Source organism: Hypomesus nipponensis, chromosome 18, assembly GCF_054491055.1.
Source record: "Hypomesus nipponensis isolate SF chromosome 18, ASM5449105v1, whole genome shotgun sequence".
Classification (NCBI taxonomy): Eukaryota; Metazoa; Chordata; class Actinopteri; order Osmeriformes; family Osmeridae; genus Hypomesus; species Hypomesus nipponensis.
The window spans coordinates 13,037,685-13,059,545 of NC_140378.1; the positions used below are offsets into that span (position 1 = coordinate 13,037,685).

Below are 21,861 nucleotides of genomic sequence, written 5' to 3' on the forward strand. Positions count from 1 at the left end.
TAACTCATTTATTGTATCCCAAGGAGGAACCAGGCAGGGGGTGATGCTCGATTGGGTAGTTGTTAATCAAACAGACCATGACTGTAAGACCTTCTGATAACCTGGGATCACCTCTATATTTTATGATGTCAATTGACAGACAGAACAGGCTTTCCTCAGTCCCTGCACTCTTTACTGGTGATGGCAGAAAATAATCCTGTCATGTTTGTGTGGAACAGATGTCAACATGCTTTCCACCTGCCACTGGCTGAGGGATTGATGGCAGATGAGACAGCCAAGATGGTGCACTAAAAGTGTCAATGAGTTCTAATGCTGACAGTCAGAGGGGGCTTGAGGAAAAGGAGGAATACATTCAATTTAAATAAAGTCTTCTATTTTTGGGGTGAGTGCATGTTGAATGTGACGTAATTGGATCATAGTGCTTAATGCCAATGAGCAGATCTAGCTGACATTCTAACATTAGATTAAATGTATTGATTAAAGAAAATTGACATGCATTGGCTGAAGGCATAACTCATTAACATTAACTCAATTGAAGAGATTACATTAGTTCTAAGGTCACTTTTAGAGGTGAAATACAGTAGACAGGAATCTAGTGCGAGCTCTAGAGACTGTTTACTACGGAACACCTACAGTCCAAAAGTCTGAAACCACTAGGCTGATACTTCTATTTTGCATTTGTAATGTAATATAATGTTTTCATAGCATGAATATATCAGTTTAACAATTTGAGTAAAAAGGAGAATTTTTGAAAGAAAACCAGGAATTTCAGAGATCGAAGTTGGAATGTTACCCTTTTAACCTTCAATGACAGCGTTCATGGACTCCACAACTTTGTGCAAAACCAGATGACCCATGTTATCCCATCATGATTGTGTTCCAAAAAGCTTCTTGTTACTGAATGCTTCCCTCTCTATCTTCAAATCTCCTATAAAATGTTAAATATCATCAGACTTTTGGTTACTTCAGTATGTAGATAGTAAGGTACACAGCTTCCTCAGCACTTCTATGTTCTCCAATTTCGCATGGAAAACTGAACCTGCACCTGATGTACATCACTGAGAACATGGAAATGTGACATGCATAATATTGAGCAGATTGTCCTGAATCTATTTATATGGACGGTGTCTGTCTAGCTAGTTGTGATGGAAACAGAGCAGTGTGCCTGAGGGAGATTCAAAGCCATTCACAGAACAAATGAATAATTCACACCAAGATGTGTAAAGAAAAAGACTTAATTTTTAATTTAAGAAAAGATAATGCAATGTGCATCTCAAAGGGGACAGATGTTTGACAAAAATACTTTGGTTCACTTGGTTTTAATCATTTTTATCTTTCCTCTTGTACTCTTGAATTTCTATTTGAATTTTCTATCTATTGGAATTTTTGCACTGGGTTGGTCTCACACCTCTCAATTTTATTAATTCATTTTCAAATAGGTATCAAATTATTTTCAAAAAAGGCCATTTCTCTACATTGCACACTGCAAATGTCATTCAGTCTCATGAAGTTCAACACATATCATAGAAATTGCTGATAGAATTCAGAAAAAATAGGTAATCAGTGAAAGTATTCATGTTATGAACAGTATAAAATGGTTAATACAAAAAGGCATACGTGATTTACAAACAAGTAAAATACTAAAATACAATTACCTAAAAGGAACACATTAAAACCTATAGTCAGATGGTAGTTTCACATGGCATTAAGTGGGTATGTCTGATATTTAGGTCTGCACACCATAGTAAAACACAACTTTCAAATGTTTGGGAAACAAAATGTTTAGTTAAGGATCCAATGAAGTTATGGTTCTCACAGTTCTTACTAATGGTGAAAGAAAATGTTAAATGGCAATTCTTTTGATATATTTGTCGCTAATAGGTGCGTAATGCTGAAGATATCAAAGTCAACAATATCAAAAACATCAGAAGCTAGATGTATTTCTGCCTGAATTGTGTTGCAAATGCAATTGCAGGTTTACTATAACTATAACTGTGGAACTCAACATATAAAGTGCAAAGATATATTTCAACGAATGCACTGGGACTGACTGTGAGAGTTTAAGCAATGTACAAAAACCCATAAATGTTTCCCATTTCTCCCTCATATTCCCCACCTCCTTTCCTCCAGGTCCTCCCTTGAATATGCATTTGTACAGTATGTGGGCAGGGCCTTGCGCAGTAACCTTGATGATATAAGATTCACTATGTCTACACTGCATGTTGCCACTGTACATTCAGTCTAGGTTGTGTGGATATCTGCTACACCAGCCGAGGGCAGGGGTTGGCATCCACAGCAAGCAGAGTTACATTCAGTTGCATCCCACAACAAACAACAATAAAGACAACAACTAATTAGAAGTTACCTCAGACAAGGATACTGCCACAGTAAAGTGAAGACATAATCTTAGTAGATTGCTACCTATACGTTTACACATTAGTTACATATTTTGTTTACTGAATTTGTGATGAGTGATATCTGAAATGGTTTATCCCCAAAATCAACAGAAAGGTAGTAAACATAGAACAACATGTTCTATATAACAATACTGCCTATACTGAGATCAACCGCAACTATAGCGACAACGGTAATAACAACAATATAATAAAAAATAAAAAAAATTACAAAGAGAAGAAAAAACTGACAACAATATATTTAACTCTCTTCATAGAAACCAAACCAGAATATTCCTAGTGGGTATATATAGGACAATGTAAACCTGGTTCTACCACTATCAAAGTTAGCAAATGTATGATAATAACATAGAAAGCACGTCAATCGTATACCTCTCACAGAGAGCGCTCACATCATTGTCTCTACAACGGTGTGGGTGGGCTTGATCAGGCCGTTGTTCCCATTGGGGTCCAGGGGCTGGGTGAGCTCGCTGCCCTTCACACTGTACTCTTTGGGGCGAGAACTCGCTCCTCCTTTCACTGGGGCGGCCACCGCCTTGATCCTCTGTGGAGTTGGACGAGATGGGGGATGAAGGGACGAGGAAATGAGGGGAAGAAGGATGAATGAGAAGAATACATGACGTTTGGGGATGGAGGAGTTGGAAAGGGTTAAGAACAGTGCTCACATACAGTAGTGTTTTTTTATGTGGGTCACAAGGTTTCAAAACCTATTACTGCACATCACATGCCCGGGTTGAATTGGTTTAAGCATATTGTCTGTCATCATAACAATAGGTTTACTTTAGGACAGTGCTGTCGAGCTTGTTAACCAATTGAGAAGGAATGTGCTGCGCTGATACAGCGGTAGTGGTACTGTCGCTACCTCAATCAGTGGTCCGTCGGACTGAAGGATCTTGATGACCACCACCATTGGGATGCACATCATGGAGGCGAGGGCCAGACACCAGCCCAGGCCTATGGACCATTCCGGGTACTCATACACCTTGTTGTAGGTCAGGGGCTTGTACTTTACCAACGAGAAGACAAAGCAGCCCTAGGATACCAAAAAAGCAATGCTGTTTAGAATGGTTTTGTTTACTGTTGTACAAGGAGAACTTGGTCGACCGATGATGTGTGTTGTCTTTGACACCTACTAGCTGTCACCAGTAAAGAGGTTGAACACTCACCATACAGAGAATGGGAGTGATAAAGGTCCAGCTCCATTTCATCCAAGCATTTGGTCTGTAGCCAATCATATCCTCAATCGCATCATAGAAATTATCAACGCCTACCAATGAATGAGGCAGAAGATGGAAACTTAGCACAAATACATGGGTAGGCAACAGCATGTGATCCTACTATAGCCTCTGTGTCTGCTCTGTACCAGGGTCATTCCATAAGGTTTAGTATTATGCCATAAACAAAACCAGAATAGTCCTGACACAGGTGATCTCCCATACGACAGGTTGTGGTCGCACCACTCTGTATAATTCCGAATCACATAACTGTTTTGTCCACAAATAACGTGCTTATTAATAGCACCGGGTAATATTGGTGATAAAATAAGTGCTCCGTGAATGGCATGCAGGGCATTGTGTCCCTATTCCCCTTTCATTGTAAAGGTCATTGTGAGGAGGAGGTACCCATCCTTGTTATTTGACTTCCATGAAAGCCAATTTAAGTGATTTACTATTTATGTCGAGAAAATGGGGAAGGGCTAACAAGGACACGTTTGTTTACCGCCGTGAAGGGTATACGTGTTGTTTTTAAAGTAACTCTAAAAGTCCCGTGGGAACCATGGTGACTTGTATTATCTTTCCCCAAACTTCATCTAGACATGTTGTGTAGTTGAATAGGTTCACTCACCATAAACCCAGGCTACAGCAATACATTCAAAGAATGCAACCCACAGAAGGCACACACCGCTGGCTGCATAGTAGTCAAAGAGTTGAAACACGTACATGCCACCCTGAGAAGAAGAAAAGAGCATGAATCAGTATTTCTGACTGACACAGACGGTAAAAAGGACATTTGAGGAGAGACAGATTTGAGAGAGTGAAAGAGGGAGACACGAAAAAGGGATAGGACAGAGTAGAGGAGAATGATACATAAAAATGTTGGAACACAGCCAACTCTGGTAGAGTTCAACAGGTGGTGAGATATCATTGAAGGAGTGTGTACCGCTACATGGAAAATGGCACTCCATTTTGTTCCATAGATAATGTCAAATGGAAAGTATATAGCAGAAAATCATTCATTCGTTGGCAAACTACGACAGGAAAAAGTATGTGGTGATATTGTACTTTGATGTGGACTATTTAAAGTTTCTAATTCTAACTATGTCTTCAGTGAAGATATGGGCTGCTCTTCTACTGACTGCTCCACTGTTTAAATGTCTCCAATGGCTTTACCACTAATACTTTTACTAATACTACTTTTAGTACCAGTATAATGTGGTACAGTGGCTGTAGATCCCTCGTTCCTATGGAGATGGTAATGATTATGACTGGGATACACAATAGGGAATATTGTATTGCTGTTGCTGTTTATGAACTTACTTTTGTTACCATGGTAAGTCCCAGAAGATAGCTTATGCAACACATAACAGCTATAAAGATCTCGCGTCGGTAACCCTTCCTTAGGAGGGATGGATACAGGTCAACAAGAGAGGTGATCTGTCCTTCCACTTCAACAAACTGTGGAGGCAAAAACAACGACATCAGTCCATGGCCTGTCAAAAGAACAACGAAAAGTCTCCCTGTCTCCCTGTTCACTTATATTTTGTCTTCTCTAAACCAACGATTAGAAGATGACTACTGTCTTTGTTGTGCAATAATGAGACATTTAGAACAAGGCTTTACTTGAGGACACAGGCTAGTTTCCAGTTGGCTGGGCCATGCAAAACAACAGTGACTGCAACTACAAAAACAACAAGTCTGTTTTTCTTAGAAAAAAACCTTTGGCACTTTGGAAACTTTTTAATGCAATGGCATGGACTGAATAATTCAATACCAAATGTTATTATTGCGCAAGCAGAGAATTTTTGAGCCACACTGCTCATGTTAAGTAAAGTGGACCTTGTTTTCCAGTACGCTCTTAAAGCACATTATTTACTACATCTGACAACAGACACTCCTCTCATGGCAAAGGCATGCATGTACGGACCGTTAAACAATACTGTATTCAGCAGAACTAATCTGCATTCAATTTATTCGGTCGAGAAATACACCCACCCTCTCACTTGCAATGGAAATAGCCATGCTTGCACGAGTATTTGCATGTTCTCAAATTCAGAGCATCATCCTCAACTCCTACTTGGCTGAGATGTGTCATTGGCCCCATAGAGGACTGAGTTAGCACAGAGTAGAATTACCCTTAGAAGTGGGTAATATGATAGGGAGAGAACCCCACCAGTGCACACTTTTTCTATTTTGCCAGATCTTGTCTTAATCAAATCCTAATGGAGATTGGAGGAAGCAAATCTGGATGACTGGAATGTTTAGCTCCATTGACTAACACTGTCTGTTAAGTTTGTTTATGTAAATCATGCATTTCACAGTGATTTACGGTGTTGTTGAATGTTTCGGTGAAATGCAAAGCAATCCTCACATACTGTCGTAGTGAAATTACTCTGTTGGAAACTGGAGGTTAAAAATACCGCCTCTTGTAAAAAGGGTTGGGTTTCTTTACTTGTCAGCCCTGAGACCATCCTGTTGATTGGAGAAGCCGTTAATCAGCTTTACTCCTCGGTCTAACAGGGGGCCGACTGTATAGTGGTGGCAAAGCCAGAAGGAGGCTACTGCAGGGCAAACACTTCCCAGAATGCTAGGGGGCTCTCTAACTGGATGTGGCATTAGCTGCCTACGTCCCTGTGTACTCACCTGACTGTCCAGGCCAAGAAGGAGAAGCATGATGAAGAAGAGCACAGCCCAGAAGGTAGGCAGGGGCATCATTGACACTGCCTTAGGGTAGGCAATGAAGGCCAGACCAGGACCTAGTAGGAAGCAAAGACAGAGAAAGGGGGAGAAAAACATTAACTAACCCATCTAATTTGAGCTTGGACGGTATGAGGGAAACAGAAGCAAACTTCAATAATCAAAAATACTTTAATAACTGTACAAGATTGTCCTGAAGATGCTGACAGGATGATTACGACTAATCCACTGGTTGGTTTGGTTACAGTATCTATCATCTGTTTGTCTCATGTATGGGCTTGATAGGTGAGTGAGAGTGTAAACACAGGAAGCAGAAGGTCCTTCCATGTTGCAGGAGCATCCTGCACATGTTTACTGGTGCAACAAATATTGACTAAACAGTTCCATTAAATGCATTAGCTAATTCACCAGGGATCTAAACAGACATTTAAACAATTACCCTGTCAGCAAACTCATCTATATATCCATCCAAACAACACAGCATTTGTCATCTGGTATTATCTGTCATCTGTTATCATTTAACCATGAAAATATAGCAACACAAAAGGGTCACATACATAACATTTACAGAACAGCTCGATGATCTGTTCATGATTTTGATAGAGCACGGACACATTTTATCTGTGATAACATGGATTTAACTGGACAGAGCGAGCATGCTGAAAGAAGATGCATCTTCATTTGAAATCCACAGAGTATCAAGGTGGGGAGAAACAGAACAGACAGAACAGAACTCACTGCTTGGTCCGGACTTAACTAGTAATGAGCACAGCTTACTGTAGACTCAACACAACCCAATTCCAAAGAAACACAATGTAAGAGAACACCAATTGTTTTCTTTTTGCAGTTGTTGACCAGCAGTTCTTGATCAAACCACTTGGAGCCAGTCTTATGGATGACCCCTCACCATAAGATTTAATGCTAGAGAATGACAATTAACGTGAGCATGGACAGGACAGCTGCAGTCATGAGGGGAAATGCTACCATAGAGTGGCTCTGAACCAGCAGTTGCTTTTGCAGCAATAGCTCAAACGCACAACACTCAAACCAGAGCAATGGACTCTATTCCCAGCCGAGGTGGAACACGAATCAAACCAAAGCCACAATAATGTTTCTTTGAGGCTTTTTGAAATTCAAGGAGTGTGCAATTGCCGATACCTCTACATTTCAGCATTATCGTTTCTAATATGCTACTTCATCAAAAAATGACTCCTCTTTAAAATTTGGGTGTTGTTTCATTTACTGTGTTTTACATTCCAATAATTGTATATTTTGGTTGTCGTTCAGTAGCAGTGCCCACCATCACTGCTACTTTCACCGTTCACCCTCGTACCTGACTCTGCCACATCGGCAATGTTCACCCCTTGCTCTTGTGCCATGAAGCCCAGGACGGAAAATATTGCGAAGCCAGACACAAAACTGGTACCGCTGTTGAGGCCTCCCAGCAGCAAACAGTCCCTATGTCACACATATGTCATGGAGGTTGTTAATTTACACAGACGGAACCGAAGTTCCCATTTTCTCTTTTCTTCACGCAACCGTCTCCGACACAACTTGCTCACTACTATCTCCCCCTGTGCCTTTGGCAACGGACCTCACCTGTAGCAGTTGTATTTGTATTTGTTGTAGCTCCCCAGTGATGTCATAGCCCCCAGGCAGATGGCATAGGAGAAGAAAATCTGGGTTCCTGCATCAATCCAAACCTAAGGAGAAAGCAGCATGAACATGATGACAGTCTGCAGTCTTCATAGGGGGCTGCAGGTCCTGTGGATAGCCCTCTTCAGTGACATCACAGGGTTAGATAGGAAGGCAATGGGATTTCAAGAAATTATTTAGATTTACTGTATTTTTTTTGTACTCTTTATTGTACTCTTAAATCTTTAAGTTACATTTTTAAGAATAAACTAAATTAGCACCCAGCGTTCTTATGTCTGTACTTTATATTTTGTCATGAAAGACAATAATTAGAGAATCCCCAAAGGAGTCTAAGGGGTGTGGGGTCTTACCTCTGGGTCCTGAAGACGGGTCAGGTTAGGATACAGGTAGAATTTGATCCCTTCAGCTGCTCCAGGCAAAGTAACTCCTCGCACCAGCAGCACAATAAGCATGACGAAGGGGAAAGTAGCTGTGATGTACACCACCTAGAAAGAAAGCAGACTCATTAGACACATTTAAACAATACAGAAGCAATGTGGTTTTACTAGAAATGCTGAGAAAGTGTTGTTTGTGTGTTAATCACAACCAAAATCCACGCTGCTGTGTGTGAGAAACCAAACACGGATATCTGATTAGTTAGATCCAATATATGTAAAGGACTACTGGTGAGAAGTGGCTTTAAGCAGACTCGTTTGAGGCATTTTCATTGTTTTCTCTAAAAGAGCAGAGTCAGTTTTGATAGCACTGTTTCGAGGAAGACACTCTCTCACACAGATAGCGATGTGCCACTTTGTAGTCATCAAGCCAAGGTTGAAGCTCCTACCTCATGGTTTTGTTTAAGTGATGAATAACAACCACAAACACGGTTTTCCTGGACAGCTCACTGACTAGACGGCCCATCGATTTCCTCACAAGCCACTGTGTTTCCTTAAGTGGTTCTGAGCCGGGTATTGGCCTTGGTCCATTCTCCCACAAACAGACACAGAGGGAGGGCTGTGGCTGAGAGTGATCTCAGTGTACACTGTCAGACTGTCGACAGTGAGTCTGGCCAAACCCTAACATACAGTACAATAACTCACTGCTCTTAATCAAACACACAAATCAACCTGCGTGCCACCCGCTACGTTTTCAACAACCACCAAGGCTACGTCACTTACAACCCAGTCAGTACAAAAAGAGAATGCAACTACTTTAAACCCAGACGACAAACTGACTGAGCATGTTTCTATAGGACTCACTTTCCCAGTGGACCTGACTCCCTTCCAGATGCAGAAGAAGCAGATGACCCACACGGCCAGCAGACACAGCGCCAGGTCCCACTTCACAGGGCCAATATCTTCAATCCCAGAGGAGATACTCAGAACATTGCGTCTTTAAGAGGGGAGAAACAGCAGGTTAGTGACAGTATGAAGTTGGATCTAAGACAATATTCCAGTACCACACATTTCACCCAACCCTAAAACGTTCTAAAAAGAAACCCAAGACACGCCTCACAATCCCTGTAGTCCAGGAATAAAACTTTTATTCCAGGAGACAACAATTGAAGTCAGTGAAAAGTGAACAGACATTGATCTCTGAAGAGACCCCCCCCCCCCCCCCGACCCCCATTCTGTTTTGTTTCTGCATGTGCATCTGCTCAGCTTGGACAGACAGTGGAGGGACCCTTTCACAAAGCTGTCTTCTACTTCTGTGAAGTGGAAAATACTGTTTGGCTACCATCCATTATTTTGAACCTTAATTAATTTGGACAGTTTTATTTGTCATGTGAAGATACAATATACTGTTTATTCAGTTTTGGGATTCGAAATATAGTGATTTGGACATCCTAGAAGTATTTTTGCCACAGAAGGAGATAACAATAATTTGGATCTTTGATCCAAATATAGCACAAATAGGGCAGTGAATTCAAAAAACTTAAAATCCTTATGACAGAGAGAGGCTTTCAAATGATAAGCTAGCTAACTTATCTTACCGGAAATATTTCCTGTCAAAACATAAGACTTCAAACAAGAAAAGTGTTTGTGTGTGTGTTTAAGTCAGTGTATATACTGTACAGAATGAAATATGTATGTGTCAGTTACTGTAGATGTAGCCCAGCTGTTGGTGAGTACTCACTCCCAGAATTCAGTAACGGGGGAGGTGAAGTTGGTGATATTGGCAGCCAGCCAGAGTGTCTTGTTCTTGCGGACTGTGTCCTCCACACAGTTTACTGTGTTCCAAGGTTGATTGCATTTGGCCCAGGGGAGGTCAGGCTGAAAGCACTGAAACAGGTAGTAGAGTCCCCAGGCCAAGATCACGATGTAGTAGATGTTCAGTAGAGAGACGATCACAACAGAGGCATAACCAATACCTGGTGGCAGAGAAGGAAGGAAAAGAGTGCCTCATTAGTGTCTCATCCAACACACAGGATGACTTTGAAAGTTGTAATTTATGGTTAAATGTATTCACTTGAAATCAAGTTGATATGGAAAAAAGGAAATATCTACTGTCATTACTATCATTCCTAAGCTGAATAACAACACTGATAAAGGCCGTAAATGGCTAAGAATCTGTGTAGGAGTCACTGTACAGGATTCACAGACTCAGTCTTCTGCTACAGATTTATGGTAACACACAGACAATCCATAACTCCTATTCCAAAGAGATTTTACAAGTGATGTGCTAAATTCTATAATAATGGCCTTAGTGTTTGTATGTTACTTTTAGATATAACTTTGGTCAGAGCCTAGATTCAGAAATCTGCTGTACTCTTCCACTCTTCAGGACTATTTATAAACTGTCGTCATCTCCCCTTCTTCTGCCTCCCCCATCTTACTCCCCACATTCCAAAGGAAAGCTGTTGGACAAATTAATCCAGTGTGCGTACAGTATGTGTGTGTGTGTGTGTGTGTGTGTGTGTGTGTGTGTGTGTGTGTGTGTGTGTGAGGTGGTGGTGGTGGTGGGTGAGGCAGACCAGGCACTCTCAGGCTGTGACACCACCCGAGGGGTGAGGAAGACAATGGCAGCCATTGGTCTCCCCACCACAGACATCCTGGCAGTGGGATGGGAGCTGCCTCAGTCATGCCATGGTTTCAGAGACTATCAGCAGCTGCTGGAGATCTGGTTCCACCCTCTTTGTCTTTTTCTAACCTATTCTCTCTTCATGTCCAGGCTGTGACCACAGGAGGTCCAGGCTGTGACCACAGGGGTATCATAGCAGCTCCTGGAGCCGCCCTGGCTCCTGCTAGTTTGCAGCGGTAGCTCTTCTTTTACCTGCTAGTCTGCATGTTATGCCAGCACACAAGACTGTATGTGCCAACCTAAGATACCCCTCGGCCAGTTGTGACTCAGATAGAGATATATCTATATATATACTGGTGGCCAGGACTGAAAAGAACAGCCTGTGATGTCCAGTATCGTGTTACTGTGGTGTTGACAATCAAAACAGGTGGATCTGTCCTGGTTTAGTATTATTTTATGAAAACATGGTGTCCTCCCCAATGCATGATATCTAATCACTAGGCAACTTGCAAAAACTTGCTTTTTTTTCCTCTGTTGCCATGGTAACTTGGAGTTCAGCAATCTTTTGCACATGCAAGGCTGCACGCTGCTGTGTGTGTGTGTTGTCTAGTCATTAATGGACAAGCCAAGTCGGCAAATGGAGCTCCTCTCCTGGAGGTATGTGGGGAGTGTTTACAGTTTAGGTTCCAGTAGCCTACCTTAGCAAGGCTGACTAATGTATTTTACACATCACAGAGCAGGCTGATCAAATAAGTGTGGTTCGATTACCTAGTGAAACAGAGAGGGACGCCTAAGCAGAACACAATGTCTGTACGAGCCTAGCAATAGACAGCAGTAAATAATGGACCTATTTTAGGCGTTTTGAGGAAGAGAAGTCAAAAAACAGCCAATGTGAAGTATCTGTATTGTTGAGGATTCTATTAAAGGCTATCCTGGCTGGAAGTGTATCGTTGCATCTGGTTTGTGTGTGTGTGTGTGTGTGTATGTATTCATGTATGTGTGTATGTGTGCAGTTCCACTCACCAGTGAAGATGGGACAAAGCTTGGCCCAGCAGGTGATGCCTCCCTCAGAAGTAAACTGGCCCAGAGCCACCTCCAGGAAGAACACCGGCAGACCTCCCCCAAACAGGAAGATGGTGTAGGGGATGAGAAAAGCACCTGGGTGTAATTAGACGATGAGGGAGGAAGAAAGGGAAAAAGAGTCAGAGAGAGGGAGATAAAGGTACTTTGATTTATAATATCCCCAGCACAGAAGCCTTATTGAGGTCAAGGGTCATAACATTTTTGCCTACCTCCACCATTCTTATAGCAGAGGTATGGGAATCGCCAGACGTTCCCTAAACCAACAAAGCCTCCGGCCACAGACAGGACAAAGTCGAGCTTGCTATCCCATTTCTCCCTCTGTTGTGGCTTGCCCTCCGCCTCGTCCTCCGGCCGCGTGCCTGGGCTCTTTCCTGGTGACGGTTTCAAGGTGTCCTTATGGAAGTCCTTCAGACATTGGAGCTTCTCTTTCTGTGCCATGCTACAGAGGGGACACAGCGGGGACAACAATATGTAACATGAATTGATAAAAAGCGGAGGAGAGACAGAGAAAGAAAAAGACAGAAAGAAAGTGATATGTTTGAGATAGGATAGAGCATTAGAGAGATGACGTGCCGCAATGTGTTAGTATGAAGCTACAACGAGGACAGCCACTGGAACTGCTGGCTCCCATCCACAAAGGAAAAGATTGTTTTGAACAGAATATTCCTTCATAACTCGGCATTCAATTTTGTCATCTGATAATACCTAACACTTTCAGCAGTTTGACAAACATTGTCAACATTTAAAGGTATTCCCTTACATTCTGAGAGCCTTGGCTGTGATCCGAAAGATCGAAGCGCTTTTATTTACTCAGTGTTTACACAGTCAACTGCCTCTCCAAGATATATAGGGTTTGTTAGTTCTGTGTTGGGTTTCCATTTTCCATGCATGAAACCAAAGAGGTCCAGAGAGTCTAAATAGAGAGCGGTAAAGAAGCAGTCTCAAAACTGACTCGGACACATTTGGTCAACAACTGATTCAAGTTCAATGATTGGTGTTACAAAAAACAGGAAGGAGGAAAAAACGGATTAGTTGTGAAGTTAATAATACTGGTGGGCAAGTGTTTCCTTTCCTTTGAAAGCTGGATCAGACAGGAACACAGTTGGCAGGTCTAGGAAAACCAAAAGTGGCATCAAAGGCTTCCCCTGTATTCTCGCTGGCTCCAACAGAACTCACTCTAAACTGACGTTTAGGATTGTTCAATCAGTTCACAAAGCCAAAGTTTTTTTTTTTTTTCTCCAAAAGATTTCAATAGCACTACTACAGCTATTGAACCATTCTTGCCTTGCTCTAATTTTCCCATTTGTCAGAAAAACATTTTAACTTTTTCTAACTAATCGTTAGTCTTATTTAATTTATTAAATCTTAAAGTCTTAAAGCAATTTAAATCTACCTATCCATTACAATATAGAATTAATGCAAAAACCACCAGGCAGTAAAAATACAACAATTTGTTAGCCAACATAAGTAGCAACACACACACCATTTGTATAGCTTAACACTGGCCACTTAACAACTCTGTGCTTTGCTCTCTGGTTTTGGTTGGAAGAGAAGCGGAGGCTTGTTAAAGAGGCCACTGGGAACTACATGTGTTTTCATTAAATGGATGCTTGAACAACAATCCATTGTCACTCTGAGTACCTCCTATTTTCTCCTTTATCTCTGTTCTCCTTTTGCTCAATCATTTTCTTTTTCATTTCAGTGGTTTTCTCTCTTTATTTCCGTTATGCATGACAAGTCAACTTGAACTGCTTTTCACTCTCAAACCTCATTACATAACTGGATCACAGCTCGCCCACTCTTTTCCTCTTCCTCTTTCATTCTCTGTTCCCCGCTCCCTCTCTCTCGTTTGCTCTGTATGCCTTCACCTGCTCTGGGCTGGAAGGCTGTCTGCCCAGCTGATAAGACTAATGCAAACAGTCCTTGAGATCTACCATGTGACTAAGACAGACACCCTTGAACGGATGTACTCCAGACTTTAAGAAAACATTGTGTTGTCATCAATACCAACAAAGTACGAAAACACTCAGCTTGATCAGATAATCAAATATAGCCCAAGTATATATGATAACTCATTCAGAGATAATACAATCCAATATACAATCCATGCAGCCGAACTGTATTTTCACACACATCAAATACTCCTCAGATATTCATTACAGCACTCCTGAAATATGGATTCACGGTTCAATCTGAAATGTTTCATTTAAAGCAAAACAATGCCAACAAACATAATGCGTAGACACTGTTTTTTTTACTAAAATATGTTAAGTCAATTCTAATTGATGACTTACATTTCCTTCATGGCTGCAACTATGTGTAGGGTGCTTCTCTCTCAGCTGTCACCATTCCTCTGTACTGAATGCCTTTATGCCAACACAGCTCACAAGAAGTGAAGCTGACAGCATGACCCGCCCCTCAGCTAAAGACAATTAAATCCTATGTGGAGATTGGGCAAAGCCTCGCAGCACCAAACAACTCAGACACTAACTCAGGGACTGTAAATTTCCACTCCCCCCCCCCCCCCCCGATCACACACACAGGCAGAGACTGGGGCCGAGTGCCATGCCCTGCATTTGTCACAAGCACCTCTTATTCACGTTACTGAAACAGGCGACAAGGCAGGCGGAACGGCAGAAAGATAAAGGGGGTGGGGGCGATTGGGGACTGAGGACAAGGGGGGGGGGGGGGGCATAGCATTGAGAGAGAAATCAAGACAAAAGGCTATTAAAGGCGAGAGATGACTCTCTTGAATCATGATCTTAACAGAACGGAACGTAGACCGTCATTGTCTAACTTGGTCCAGATTTGTTTCCTCACTTTCTTACCATGTCAGTCCCACACTGTGTTGAAATGTCCAACATAGTTCTTATTATAACCCCCTTATAATAACCCCCTTACTGTGTCACATCATAGCGAAACCTCCAAACATCTCTATGGGAACTATTTGCAGACAGGAATATCCCTTCTTAATCACTGGGAAACATCTGCATGTCTGTCTGAGGTATATTTGGAATCTTGTTCCTTGATTCAGGCATGATGTGTGGTAGGTTATCTAGAAAACGTAAACCAGGTACAGGGCACTGTATAACAATGCCTAATAAGGTGATGTTCCTGTAATTCTCCTCTGTCTGTTTAAATGCCATATCCTCAAGAAGAAGATCACGTGTACAATGGCTGGCATGGTAGAGTCTATTCAAAACGTTTTATTGTATAAGTATGCTTACCAAAATGAGGAGCTTGTTCAATTTCAAACACCTTTGCCTTTTCTGTGGAATTTGGGGGGGCGTGGGATAAATGTTAAATCTGTGCATATCTGAATGACTGCATTATTGATCATAAAGATAGGTAAAAAGAATATTAAATTATTATGTGAATACAGAAAGACACAAAAACTATGGTAAACACGCATGCCATCTCTTTAATGACATCACAATACATCCTATGTTTGACAGTGTATAGGTGTTGGAGTTGTGATGGCGTTTTACAGAGGGCATTTAGGGTACACTGTGAATGACCACAAGATATGCCTTGCGGTGTTACAAATTGGCAGAGTGAGAGCAAAGTAGTGTGACAGATCTTATTTCATACAGTTGCATCGTAAAGTCAAACTAGATTTAACTCATGGCACTTGCAACCTTCCTTTGAAAGGGGTAGAAGATTAAATCACATTCCTAACAATTACTTGTTCGGGATAATCACCATTTTAGATCTGTAATCTAAAATCATAATCCTGAAAGTAGACTGATCAGAAAGAATCAAAGCATATACAACCAATCAACAGATTTGATGTATTAATGAACTGGTGAAACATTGAATCTAAGTTAACTTAGAATTCCATTTAAACATCTTAGAATTGCATATGGTTGTAGAAAACTAGACTAAAAACTTTCATCTGCATATTTGTATTATGACTAAAGCATATTGGTTCAGCAGAATTCAGATAGACTTGTGACTATGCTTCCATAATGTCTTGTCCCAATACCCAACACATTCCACCCAACCCAACCCTCTTTAGTTATACATGCATACATATATGGTACAGTATTATGTCATGTAAAAGATTTGAGGATTTAGAGCCTGTCTTGGAATGTAATTCAACCATATCTCTGAAATGTTTCACATTTATAACTTGCAGCCTGCCTGGTGACAGCAAATGTAACATAATTATGACTACCATAACACATTATATAAAGTTCAATAATTAGGTAGGAGTGTGCCAGTAAGTGTCGATGTTAGAGAAACGCATGTATTTTAAGTATTACAAACATGTAATTGCTCAGCATGTTTGAATGAGCCTTCATCAGATCAACACAAGGATCAAGAACATGAAAACGTTTTAATTGCTCTATTAACGGATAGTGGGACATGACAATGGAAATCCCAGTCTAAATCAAGAGTGAGTCTAAAATCAAAACGTTGTGCACTAAAACATGTTTACGATCAAAAGATCATTGAGACAAGGCATTCTTCTTAAGCTCCCACCCACCCATTTAGATAATATCGACATGTCGATGTAACTACCAGTTTGGCTCCTGTCAACATCGTGTTCATGGTTTGTAGTAGTCACGGAACATGCCACTATCTAGTTATTACTATTAACTTAAGATATGGGGACAAAACAGACCGAATAATGGAATGAAATTAATAACTTAAATGTTTTTCATGTTTCTTCAACATGCATTTTCAGTTCGTACCAATTTGACAGAGGTATTTACAGTAATAATGGGGAACGGTAGACTACTCGGTTGCCCCCCAATGGTAGCCTACAAAAAGGACACGCCTCATCCGTCCCCTGTCTCTTTGGCACTGATGTCGGGCGGAGACAAAAGAAGTGGGTGAAGGATGCACATCATATTCTAAGGCCATTATAAACGTTTAAAGTGGCTGTGTTTAAGCCGACCGTAAACTCCGTTGATTAATGGCTCCCATTCAGTGTCATAGATACCACACTGAATAAGGCAGGAAAAACACGCACGTGGGGCAGAGAAGAATCGTGAGGCGGACGTAGCCTAATTATGGTAGAAAACATTACAACGGTGTCTTGCGATGCCTCTCATCAAGAAAGTCACAACCTTGTTTTTCAAATAGGCCTATTCAATGTTTAACATAAAGCACATCCATAAGAGCATATATTCAAAGGCTATCACAGGAACTCTGACAATACACTTGAGGAGAGAAAATCCCCCCAAAATTCAATGAACATCCTTCAAAATAGCATTGTAATGCCGGTAAGGTAAAATACTTGCATTACTAAATGTGTGTAGGATGTATGAAACGATCAAACAATAATTGACTAGGATGCTTTTCTGTCAAACTGAGATGAGGACACAATAAATCACTAGGCTTTTTAGATCTTTGACATACAAACAGGCAGTTCTTCATGTCTACATGTATGACAATTACATTAAATATGAAACAGCATAAAACAGAAGCCTAACATGTTCTCTATTCCAATATGTAAAGAAGATGTCAAATTACCTTTATACTTTTTAGCTGTGTCTTGTTCCTGGTTTTGTGCGTTCAATGTTCAATAAAAAATTGCATCGGAAATCAAATGTGCTCTTTTCACTATGACCTTTGTTTCTATGAGCGGGTGTGTTTAATATGAGTTTGAGTGGAAAATCACCAGCTTCTCCATGCAACAGGAGAGCTTATTCTTAAAGCGACAGGTTCCCGCTAATTTCCAGTTCTGAGCTCTCCTCGTTTCGCTCACCTCATTTTACCTTCTCAGTTTCCGCACAATGAGCATGCGCACAGCTCGAATTAAAGGGCAAAAAACATGAACAATTGATTTCCTCCCGGAAATGAGTTTCTGCAACTTGGGATGTCTGATTCTTCCCAACACAGACAAACTAACCCAAACAGATTAAAATGCGTGTTGGCACTGTAAGGTGTTTCAGGATTCAAGTCTGGTAAGAGTAAGAGCCGGGGTTAGGGTTAGGGCAGTGGTTCCCAACCCTGGTCCTCGGGATTCAAATGAATGGTCGTTAACAGGCTTCTGCAGAGCTGGATAACGACCCATTCATTTGAATCAGGTGTGTTGGAGCAGGGAAACATCTAAAACATGCAGGACAGGGGGTCCCAGGGACCAGGGTTGGGAACCACTGGGTTAGGGTAAGAGCCTGGTACTCTGAAACCATTCACTAGAATTGGCCAATTTACAGGATAAAGTTACTCTGTGGTTTGGTGTTCAAATCTAATTCTAAGAATTCAATACAAACATTTCTGTCTTTGTAACGCTGACTACAACAATCCAAGTCACGTGCCTAGTTCTGTTGTCCATGCATGGGTCTCCAGACTTTGCATCTTCATACATATGCGGACATCGTGAAAATTCATTCTCCCCTGTTGGAACAATTGAACTTTATGGCCCTCTTCACACCTTGTGCCCCACACTATCTGACGGGAGGTCACATTTGGAGATGAGGGTTGGAGCTTCCTGTATGTCTGTCAATATAGTAAACAAGTATCATGTTCTTACGTTTCACGTTGTATTCATGTTTTTAGTATTGTATGCCTTTATAATTTGCTTCACTGAATGAATGTTTTATATCGATTCTTATAAAAAATGGTAAACAAAAAGCATTTATTTCAAGTGGATTATCTTGTAGCCTATAATTTAACAAACGCGGGTAAGAATACACTGTCACTGACCTGATCGGATCTAATTATACCTCTTCATCATGAACATATGCATTTGAACTGCTATAGGAAGAAAACTGGGGCCCTTGAGTCATTATTTTATTCTGTCTTTCCAAGCTCCGTGCAGTTCACCGCATCTTTTTCACCGTCCATTTTTATAGGCCTACTTGAATCGTTGATTGAACTGTTTCGTGAACATGCTGGCATTTATACTGATGCCTCTATTGATACTCTACCTACTGGATATGCAATGTTTTTTACTCGAGGATAGGATACACATTTCAAAGCTGTAGTCAGACATTATCAACGACTTTATTGCCTGCCCTGATATCGTCCTCCAGGGCAAACGCTATTTCCCGGCCTTGCAAAAACGTATTTTATTAATTCCATTGCAATAACGATACTGTATCAGTAGTTACATCTTTTACAGGGAAATATGTATTGAACGTCCGACAACTGTACTAAACAGTAGTTTCCTTGACCTGATCTAAGCAACAGGCCTATGTAAACAGATGTTCTGATACAAAGAAATTCATACAAACTGAGAAGTATGACAATGTTGGCTAGTCTCCCCTTTTCACTTACATCCAAATACAACAATTACCATAGCATGTGTCAAGCTCAGTGTTTTCTATACTCTGTGCACACAAGGTAAACTGAATGAGATCATGTTAAACATGCAAAGCTTGCATAATATTATACACACAAAAGATGCACTGCTTGTGTGTGTTACATACTATGTTTTGTGTTATTCCAATTGGATTCCCAAGTCGCATTCAATTTGCAAGTAGTAATATCTATTTATGTATTATACATATATTATTTTAATCTGTCTGTTGTATCAATCCAACTGTAGAATTGTAGTATTCACACTACTTTTATAGTTATAAAAAGGTGTTGTGTCTCAACATGATATAAAAACTGAGACTTGCTGCATGTTTAGGATGCAGAATTGCTATCTTTGTTCAAGCTTTAAAATCTGTCTAACTTTTTTCAAAGCAACAGTTGTTGTCAAGCTACCCAGTCCACAGTGCTGGTTTCCCCTATGAACAATACGGTCTGTCAGCAGGAACCACTGTTTTGTCATTCTTGAAGAGGAAATGGCCAAGAAACAGGAAGTTGTCTGAAAACAGCACTGTTTTAGACACTGTGACTGACTAAAACCTAACTTGAATCTAAAGTAGCTGAATATGCAATAGGAAACAAAGACATTGACTTCCAAGCCACGAGTCAACAACCACATTAGTAACAAAGTGACAGTTTCACAGTTTTAACGCCATTGGCTTTGTTGCCATAAAAAACCGTAATATCTGTTTTTCTCCCAACTCACATGGAAGTGTACCATCACTGGCTCACCTAGAGTTCTAGATGTACAGATGTTTGTCCTGGATAGTCCTTACCCAGTCTGGAGGTCTGAGGGCAGTCACATGGTGACAGTGTAATCCTCTCTCACATGCAGACGATGAGTCTTCCTACTGAGCCCCTGTCAACCTTGTGACTTACTTCAGAAAGAGTACACACACCAGTAATCACATGCAATCACAAACAAATACATACACACATTAACTTTTTAAATACTTGTATATGTTTAAACATAGTTTACTACATGTTTATATGCTTCAAGTTAGGAGATTTTGTGCCCCACGAACATACTGTCTTTCTCAAAACATGGACAGAAATAAGACCATAGCATAGATATAGTACTTAAACATGTGTGCATACATCTCATTTTAGTGTTATTCAGGGGAAGGCCCTGACGTTACCTAGGAAAAACTTTCACTTGCTTATCTGTGTTTTGGTGACTAATGCTTTAAAGAGAGCATGCAAGGTTTAATCCCATATTACTGCAGTTAAATCATGTGAGTATCTGACTCTCCCACAGTGCCAAGAAGAGGCTCATGGCAGCACTCAGAAATAAACAGGCTTGATAATACTGGAGATAAGACTGGACCATAATGTCATACACATCTTCATCCTGGCATGGGTCATGGTATGACATTGGAGAGGAGATAAAATGTGCAAGGGCAGCTCAAGTGAGACTAAATCCCCTTTCTTGTCAGGCCAATTTTGTAAACTGGATCCTCTTGGCAGAAGCTTATAGCTAAACTTTGTGAACCATTCTAAACGTTACCCTTTCTTACATAATACCTGGTCCAACAAAGTTGCAGCAGATACACATTTAATCTCCGACGCTTCACAGGGGATAATACAGTCTCAATACAGTCAAGTCTCAAATGACAATGATTGAAAAAACAAAATCATTCTTATTGGCGGCATGGTTGAGGGTCAAAATGATGTTAGGGTTTTGTGAGGGAGCATGAAAGGTAAGTTATTACTGTGACATAAGCCATAAAGGGTAAAGGTTAGTGATAAGTGTGTTTGTGTGTCTGAGAGAAAGAAATAATGGGAACAGAGATCGAAAACATAAAAGAAAAAGAGTGAGGGTGAGACTGATAGTTTGCTGATCAGACTGTGGTTCATTTTAGAGCAGTACAGCACTGTATTAAACTCTCCCTGGTGATAATCCTACTTAGCAAATTAAGACATTAACAGTGACAGTATTGGTGAATCATGTCTACCGTCCGTCAGTCTGTCATGCGGGCACACAGGCCATCAGACTAGGTCACAAGTCAGCTGTATACTGTGAAAAAGGACATAAGTACATATCATTTACACTATTTAACTCTAAGGTGTTACTTGACTCTTGTGTATTTCCTTGTCAGAAGTTTATTTTGATATGTTGTGGTAATTCAGTTGATGAGAATCTTCACCCGTGCTCTGACCACTGACTCTGCTACTTGTACCCCTTTTGTGATACCTACCAGAAGTTTTCCTAATTCTTAACAGCTTTTACTTGTTATTTTCATGTTCAGACTGTCATTTTGGATTCAATATTTGTTTTTTGAACTTTTGCCTGTCCTTGGATTCTGAACCTGCCTGCCGTCTTTGTACCCGTTTGCTGTGTGAATTACTAAACTCTCACTTGTAGTTTTTTTGGTCTGCAAACGGTCTGTGTATCTCCTGCCAGGATTAATATTCACATAGATCCATTTACAGCCCTGCAAACATGTTTCAGCCTGCATAGTTGCTTGATGGGAGCAAGTTCAATAATCTTGTCAAACAACATGACAGATGATAGATATGGCACA

The 21,861-nt window shown here is 40.8% G+C and overlaps 1 protein-coding gene across 2 annotated transcripts; it reads right to left on the minus strand.

Annotated features, from left to right (window-relative positions):
* Window positions 1–1,221: 1,221 nt before the first annotated feature.
* LOC146252211 (sodium- and chloride-dependent taurine transporter-like) lies at window positions 1,222–17,732 on the minus strand. 2 transcript variants are annotated; one of them, XM_084679882.1, is made up of 14 exons: window positions 17,549–17,732; window positions 12,277–12,506; window positions 12,008–12,142; window positions 10,100–10,334; window positions 9,223–9,355; window positions 8,335–8,469; window positions 7,928–8,031; window positions 7,662–7,786; window positions 6,275–6,387; window positions 4,952–5,089; window positions 4,260–4,362; window positions 3,581–3,681; window positions 3,277–3,447; window positions 1,222–2,958 (listed from the first exon to the last, which is right to left on the minus strand). In XM_084679882.1, exons 2-14 carry the CDS (start codon window positions 12,503–12,505, stop codon window positions 2,803–2,805), a joined length of 1,878 nt encoding a protein of 625 aa, XP_084536008.1. In that variant the 5' UTR covers window position 12,506; window positions 17,549–17,732; the 3' UTR covers window positions 1,222–2,802. The 2 variants fall into 2 exon arrangements, with proteins under 2 accessions (XP_084536008.1, XP_084536007.1); XM_084679881.1 differs by lacking the exon at window positions 17,549–17,732 and adding an exon at window positions 14,362–14,515.
* Window positions 17,733–21,861: the final 4,129 nt, after the last annotated feature.

What these genes read in the sequence shown, in the direction of transcription:
- LOC146252211 (XM_084679881.1), bottom strand. An exon ending in TTCTTGGCCTGGACAGTCAG is followed by an intron (nt 5,090 to 6,274) that starts GTGAGTACACAG and finishes TTGCCTCCACAG; the next exon opens with TTTGTTGAAGTGGAAGGACA. An exon ending in CCGACGGACCACTGATTGAG is followed by an intron (nt 2,959 to 3,276) that starts GTAGCGACAGTA and finishes CCAACTCCACAG; the next exon opens with AGGATCAAGGCGGTGGCCGC.